At 37.5% G+C, this 8,412-nt stretch overlaps 1 protein-coding gene across 1 annotated transcript in view; it reads right to left on the reverse strand.

The window, feature by feature from the left end:
* Positions 1-526: 526 nt before the first annotated feature.
* The window catches only part of PDE3A (phosphodiesterase 3A, cGMP-inhibited), a 377,507-nt gene continuing 369,621 nt past the window's right edge, over positions 527-8,412 (reverse strand). Inside the window, exons 14-15 of the mRNA XM_012640985.1 lie at positions 7,687-7,948; positions 527-851 (exon numbers count right to left, since the gene is read on the reverse strand). Coding sequence (XP_012496439.1) covers positions 610-851; positions 7,687-7,948 — 504 coding nt within the window. The 3' untranslated portion in view covers positions 527-609. The remainder of the gene's footprint in view (positions 852-7,686; positions 7,949-8,412) is intronic.

Genomic DNA, 8,412 nt, shown 5'->3' on the forward strand with positions numbered 1-8,412 from the left:
CAGTCTGGACCTGTTCTCTCTCTCTCTCACACACGCACACACACACTCACACAATCACACACAGTGTTGGCAGGATGTATCAGAATTCAAATAATGCTCTGGAACTTTCATCCCTCGGAACTAAGAGGAAAAGCTGCTTAGTTGGTAATTTGCTGCACTGTTTCCCTGCTAAGCTGCACCCTTTCCTTTGTGATTTGGTTTCCTTTATGATTTATTATATCACAGTGACCACTATATATTTTAATACGAATGTTACTCAATTGTGGGGCCAGGTATCCTGGCTTTCAGTGTGTATGTGCGTGCATGTGTGTGAATATGTTTTACATGTATCTATGTGGGAGCTTATATACACACACACATATAGATTTCCTCCTTAAAAAAATCCTTAGAAGCTGGTGTTGCAATGTGAAAGCTTCTTTGAGCAAGAGTTTTTAAACAATGTACCTCACTGTAAAAATGAACACATAAAATACGAAGAATCCCAGAATGCAATAGCCATCCGCCCATCTTCTTGTATTTCTACAGTGTTGTGTCTTAAGTGTTGTGCTGGCTTGAAAAGAGTCTGTGACAAGTCAATCTGTTTCGAAACACAGCTCATTCTATCCATTGTCACTGGTTGGGCTTTGGGGTTGGGATCTCCTCTGCTCTTGGTTTCCCTTTCTCTTCCTCTTCTTCCTTGATGGCCTGGATCTGCTCTGAAGAGTGCTGCTGAGGGGTCTGGTCCGGGGACTGATTTTCTACGCCTGCTAACCGCTGCTCCTCTTCAATGACTTTCTTCCACATCTTGTGGTTCTGCACGAGGTGATGAGTTATTTGGCAGTAGATTTTCCTCCTTTTGAAAGTTTTCTTTCCTTTAATAAAACAAGAACAAATTAGACTAGTTAGTTGTGTGCTCAGCACATGAAGTCATTTCTTTTCAGATTAATAATAGGAGTTAAGTACCAAATGGAGATACCTATCTATCTATATCTCAACTGATTTGTATATCATAATAATGCAGTTTTGGAGAATGAGGAAATAAGAGAAAGATGGCAATAACCATTAAAATATCACTGAGAAATAACTGTGAGAAGCATTTAATATTTGGTAATGTCCAATACAAAATTCTGCTTGTACCTTGGCATTATGTCTACTATATTCAGGCTCTCAATACTTTTCAGCTAGACCATTGGAATAATTTCTGTTACATGTTCCTTTGTCAACCAATTCAGTTCACAAAAGTCTATAAGGCTGATTAAAGACAGTGTTGGTGTTACTTTTCTGCTTCATGAGGACAAAAAATTAATTTCAAACTCTATTCAAAGTTCCCCCACAAACTAGCACAAGCTCATGTTTGCAATCTTCCCTTTCTACAGCCTGGCCTCTATCTATACTTAACTACTCTGTTTTTTTTTTATACACTGAATTCTATTACTTTCATGCTGGTACTGCCTCTCCTTCTGAAATGCTCTTCCCAATCACTGAAAGTTTATATCCATTCACTATTTTAAGATCTGGTCAGATTTCATTGAATTCTTCTTCTGAAAAATAATCTCTCTCCTAAATTCCCATGTTACTCCATATACCCCCCACCAGAATAGATACTGTTTCTGTTTTTCTTTTTTTTCCCTCCTTCTCATTATTTCTTCTTCTGGTAACTGTGTATCCAAAATTATTTGGGGAGAATGTTCCCCACCTCCCTTCAATTATGTGGTTCTAGAAAAGGTTGTCAAACACAAGCTGTGTCACAGTGATTGGCCAACATGAAGGTGTGCCACCGAAGACAGGTCAATCAAAGTCCTTCCGGGGGATATTTCCTAGTGGCACACAATGAATGTGGGGTCGACTTGGGACAAGAATTTAGAAGTTGAGCTAAGATCCTCCCATTAGACTGTAAACTTCCCTAGCACAGAAGCTTCTTTTCTTTTGTGTATATATCTGCAAAACCCCAGACTTTATCGTAATTATTCAGTAGGAGTTTACTAAATAAATCATTTTCTCTACAGTTTTTGCTCCACAGTTCCAGGAATATGATGAAGTGTTGATACTAAGTGGTAAAAATGGAAATGACATGAAAAAGTGGTCCACAGAAATTTCTGATCGAATTGAGACTACATTAAAGAGTTAACAGTCCAAGTTACCAGGAAGATCAGAAAGGATTACTTAATGAACTAGTTATGACTTATAATGTATACTCTGGGAGGAAGAAAGAAAAGGAAGCAGAAGATAAAAAATATCAACAATAACAAACTAAATGGAAAAACAAGCATCCCATGTACTCACCATCAAATTGGTACTAATCGATCAACACTTACGTGCACATATGGAAGTAACATTCATCGGGTGTTGGGCAGGAGGGAGGGGGAGGAAGGGATGGGTATATTCACACCTAACACACTAACGCACGCGCGTGGTATGCACTGTCTGGGGGATGGGCATGCTTGTAGCTCTGATTCGGGCAGGCCCAAGGCAATATATGTAATCTAAACGTTTGTACCCCTGTAAAAATTTGAAATTAAAAAAAAAACCAAAATGTTCTTCTAAGTGAAAGAGAAAAGGTGATAAAAAAAAAAAAAACCCAAAATATTCTTCTAAGTGAAAAAGGAAAACTGCAAAAAAAAAAAAAAAAATCAATATGCCTTTACTGTGTACAATAAAAACTTGGCTATCCAGTTTAAAAAAAAAAAAAACCCAAAACAAAGCCAGTTGCTATGGGATATGCCAAAGGAACTACATCTCTCAGAGGCTATCTACCAACATTTTTGTGAAAGTGCTAGTGCTTCTTTTAACAGTTTTATTATAATACCCCACATAAATTTCTTGCACTTTACAGGACAATAAAACCAATTTTTAAAACTCAGTGTAGAAAAAAGACATTAAATTAAAATAGATTGAATTACTTTTGATCCATAGGGACACATAACAAAAATTATTAAATTGAATGAACACCAGGGGAAAGGAACACAGGCAGAGTCACAAGGAAAAATTTAAAAATATGTATTTACTGCTGTATTTATCAGTTATTCATGAGAAGGACCCAAACTTATATCGACCAATTGACAATGACTTTTCTGGATGCTGTGGAAACAAAGATCAATTAGGCGCAGAGCCTGCCTTAAAAGAGATTACGCTCTGTATGAGAGAGAGAAGCAGAAGATAAAAACTGAAATACACGTGCTACATTTTATGACAGACACAGACTTGTGACCAGGATGGCCTTACCATTCCTCTCAGTTTGACTAAACTTCAGACTTTCAGACTACAGGACTCTGACCCCCGCTTCTTAGAGTATTTACTTCAGAAAACTTGTAATTGCAGATCCTTTCTCTGCCCCTTTGTAATAGAGATAACTCTTCTCCCAGCCTCTAGCCAATTTTACAACCCTGGAATGTGTTTCTCAGGGACCTGGGAGCCATTTCTTTGAAATGTAATCATTGAGAAAGAGCTAATACAGTGCCGTTGACTATAAATACAGTGTTACACAGCAGATGTCTAGAACTGATGCACTTAAAAATTTAAGAGGGTAGATCTCATACTCGGTGTTCTTACTACAATAAGATGACATTTTTAAAAATAAGGAGGAAGAGAAAGAGAGACAGACAGATAGATAGGGAGGGAGGGAAGAAGGGAGGGAAGAGTGAGGCCCAATCTCCTAGTCTCTGTGGGAGGGTAGGAGCCCAACTTACATAAGCACCAATTAATGGTTGGCCTAATCACATTAACAAACTCCCTCCTTAGGTCCTCCAGTACTTTCTCACTAGCTCACCGTGGCACTTAAAAAGTGTCCTGCCTTTTGTTTCAACAGAGTTGAATTCATTTTTTCTTCCCTATTACAATAGTCTTGAATAAAGCCTTCTTTGCCATTTTTGAGAAGTGTCTGTACAATTTCGCTTTCATACATCAAACCATGGCAACACAAAAGACTCAACCTGTGGGAGACTAGGTAGGACTTTTTTCAAAGGACACAGTACCTGAGCTGGATGAAGTCATGAAGTCATGAGAATTAAATAAAATGTGTGAAGAAGGGCTATGAGCATTCCAAGAGTGAGGGGGCAGGGACACAGGCAAAGGGACAGAGAGGCCTGGGCATGACCCCACATACCAATGCCTTCATTTGAAAGCTTCCTAACAAGGGCAACATACACACACACATACATACGTGCACACACACACACACACACACAAATTTAAATAAATTTGAATTCTTTCTATCAAAGTCAATAAAAATATATTCACACATCAGATTTTTATAAGCATATTAAAAATTACTCTTCTACCAAAGCCATCTACTTGTCTATTTCTACTTCACTATTGTTGTAGTTAAGTACAAATCAACTTCTGCTGAGAAATTTTTAAATGTTAATATACTTTTGAACCTAATGCTTTGAACCAAGAGAGTTCCAGAGGACCCTTGGCTGAAGGACAGATTTGAATCACAATTACAAGCAAACACTCTACTGCTCAAGGTGATTATTCCATCTTAAAGTTATACACATTTGTGGCAGTACAGTTAGGGAAGAAGCTAACAAAGCTCAATTTTTCTCTTTTTTCTTTCAGGGCAGCTCCCATGAGAACAGCTGTTCTCTTATTAATGCTGTTAAATGCTAGCAATAAACCTCTCTGGAATTATACTGAATAAGATGACGTAGAAGAAAGTTTGTACCAAATAAATTTGCGTAGATTAGAGTCTGCAGGTGGTCTAAACCATGCTTGTCTTGGGAGCCAAATTGTTCAGCACTGGAACCTCTTGAAAAAAGAACAAAGAGCCTTTCATTGCTCCAATTCTAAATGCAACTTAGTACTTCATTAGAAACCTCTTAGCTCGCCGTAGGAATCTTTCAGATTTAATTTTAAGGTACTGTAAAAACCTTCTTTTCCTGGGATACCATATTGAAACATTTTATTATGTGTTTCCTGGGAGATATCCAAGTTTTACAAATTGCAGAAGTTGTCTGTGCATATTTAATTTTTTCTGAAACCTAAGTATTAGGCTAAATCAAAATAATCATCCCTGCCAATAAGAATTCTGAAATTAAAATTAAATATTAATACTAAGAGCCCAAAGCAATAGAGTTAAAAATCTGAAAACCTGGGTTTTCTTTCTGTTTCTACAACCTTAGCATATTACTTAAACCTCTCAGCCTTAGTTTACTCTTTTGTAAAGTAAGGCAGCTAAACTGGATGAGCATAGATTCTCCTTGCATTCCTAAAATTACATTACTCTATGTGGCCAATATTTAGTAAATAATAATATTGCACAAGATTTATCATTTATTCGGCTGTAAAGGAATACTTTAAAGGTAATATTTCGAAAGCTACCATAACGAATCATCATGAATGGGATATTTTAAATTTTGATATAAGGTGATCAGTTAACTTTTAGAAGCCGTTAGTAAACAGAATTCACAGAATTCTTGTCCCTGCTTTAATGAACTTGATAAAAATGGGAAGGTCAGGGGAACACCACATCAGAATCTGAATGTTAGTATGTATGGCAACCCAACGCTACGGAACAGAAGGGAATAGAATATATGCTTGCAGCATTTGCAGTTAACACCCAGGTTGACAAGTTGAGCCTGTTAAATCTCCTGGCCTGAGCCCTTCAATTCCTGATGCCTGGGTCGTGTGTCTGTTTTCAGTGTGTTTGAGTTCACAAAGCAATCAGTCAGAGCCCACAGGAACAGAGGTTTTCCAGAGGCTAAACCGACAAGACCTTCATTCAGTGGAAAAAATGTCTTATCCTTAGTAAGACAGCAAACTACCTGGCTCTTTGAAATGAAAACAAAGTAAATAAGAAAACTGATACATGTTTATTAAATGGAGAAATGAATAAATAACTCATGAATCCCAAGTCTTGGCTTCTAGCTCTGAATCCCAAGGGCTGCACAAAATTTCTAATGCAAGTCTGATATAGGCATCAGATAAAAATTATAATTACTCTGATAGAATATTAAAGGAAAACAACTTTTGATTGTTCCCCCATTCTGTACAAAAGTTAATAGATAGGACAGCACTTAAACAAAAATCTGACCTAAAGCCAAATTTGCAAAACTCTATCTCACAAGTTTATAGCTGATGAGGATATGATCTCTTTATCTCTGCTTATGTATATTTACAATAGGATACTCGTATGAGGGCAAAACAGATCAACATGGGGTTAGAGAATCTCCTTACTAGGTGGCTGAAATTAACCAAGTCGTGCACTTTACTGATTGTGATGAAAGTAGGAACAAAATGATCAGAATGAGTTTCATAGGTAATATTTCTGAGAAGGGCTTTGAAAATACTAAGGTTGAAAATACTTTGAAAATACTAAGGTTTCTTTGTCTGTGAAGGTAGACGTAAACCATGTACTGTCTTCTTAGGAACACAGGAACAAACAGTATTTGTGCAACGTCACTCTAAGGGTCACAGGTTTTACTATTTATGCTATTGGTCATTATTTTGTACATGGCAGGAGAAATAGGAGAGCATATTTAAAGACAAGAAGAAAAATCATGTTTTTATAGCCAATTAAGTTAAATCAATTACACTGGCCACATAGCTTGGCCTCCAAGCTAGTTATCAGATGGGATCGCTTCTCATTGTCACTACTGCCACACTGGTCCAAAGTCATCTCTCACTTGGGTAATTTCAATAGTCTCCTAAATGATCTCCTACTTCTATCCTTGCTCCCATCCCAACCCCAAGAGTATTTTCAGTATAGCAGCAGAAGCGATCCAGTTAAAACATTCAGTCAATCCATTAACTCTTCTGCTCAAAAATAACTGATTTCCCATCTTACTCAGAGTAAGAGCCCAAATCCTTGCTGTGATCTACAAAGCTCTCCCTTCAAAGTCCACATCACCTGGCTCCCCACTACCTCTCTCTTGCTGCTCTTCTCCCCCCTTTCCCTCTGCTTCAGCCACCCCAGCTCTCCTGATGCTCCCTGAACACTCCAGCCAATACACACCTCAGGACCTTTGCACGTGTCGCTTTCTCTTCTCCTTGGAATCCTCTTTCCATATCCCCATGGAGAGCACCTCCTCATTTCTTTCAGGTCTTTTTTTCTTTTTTTAACCTCAATTTAGATCTTCTCTGTCCCTCATTATCTTACCTAAAATTTTAATCTTTCTCTGCAATATTTCATATCTCCCTTTTTTTAACTCTCGCATTCATCAGTATCTAACATACTATAGATATACTGACTTGTCTTGCTTAGTGTCTGCTGACTCCACTAGAATGTAAGTCTATAAGGGCAAGGATTTATCTATTTTTTGTCTATTTTTTTCATAGCTCTATCTTTACCTGGAAGAATACCTGGCACAGAGATTCAATAAATATTTGTTGAATGAACAAATGAATACTACCTCTTACCTCTGTATATGGCCTTCCCCTAACCAAGCCAATAAAAGCCTGTGATTGGTCTATATAACAGAAATTCCTTTTATTTGTAAATTATCAAGATATTCTGAAGAATAAGCTTCGACTCTTTACTTTTTTTCACTTCATGACAGAGAACATATCTTTATGATACATTAGGTATTATTATAGATTCCATAGTCTATTATTTCTATTATTATGCTATTGGGTAAGGGAGCTATCCATAATCAAACCCAGAAGATATTTGGACTTAAAAAATTATATTTCACGAGAAGCATAAAATTCATCTAAACTTAAGAAAACAACCCCAGGAAAAACACACTTCAACTAGATTTTATAACTCACTTGGGGATTCATTATTTTCACAGGTTTCTTCTTCATTTGGTGCTGCTGCTGCTGCTTCCTCCTCTTCTTCTGGGTCATCGGTGTCTCCTGACTCGTCACTGTCTTCCACCCATTTCCCCGGCATTAGTCCTGCTGAGTCATAGGAGTTGCACAGGGGACCCACGATGTGAGAGATGAAGGATTCCTGAAGATTGGCCAATTGTGGGGCAGAACGATCCATGAAGGGGCTTATGGGTAACCCAAGGCTGGCCTCCTCATCACCCTAGAAATAGGGATTTAGCATGAATAGTTGGCTAGAAGGTCAATGAAAAGCAAAGTTTAGAATACAAGGAAAGTCGACATTCACCTGGCATCTAAAATGTGTCAATACACAAGAACCCAGACATTCATATGCAAACTCCCTCTTTATGTGACTGCTACTAGATTCTACCCAAATCATTAAGATTCCTATACAAATACTGCGTTGCTATTTAGCACTTTTGTGATCTTGAGGTTTTGTCTTTTTATCAAGGGGAAATACAAGGAGTGGTAAAATGTTTGAGCAGATGATATTTCTTATCACATTAGTCAGTGTCCCTTATACAAGAATATAAATGCATCTTAAAATGCAATGCTGGGAATAATTATCAAAAAATATATAATCTATTGCGTTTTTCTTTTGTACCTTGGCTGTCAGAAAGCTCAAGATAATTTATTGCACAATTCAAGTTGCTACCTTATCCCAGA

Source organism: Propithecus coquereli, unplaced genomic scaffold (genome assembly GCF_000956105.1).
Source record: "Propithecus coquereli isolate 6110/MARCELLA unplaced genomic scaffold, Pcoq_1.0 Scaffold16, whole genome shotgun sequence".
In the NCBI taxonomy this organism is placed as follows: domain Eukaryota; kingdom Metazoa; phylum Chordata; class Mammalia; order Primates; family Indriidae; genus Propithecus; species Propithecus coquereli.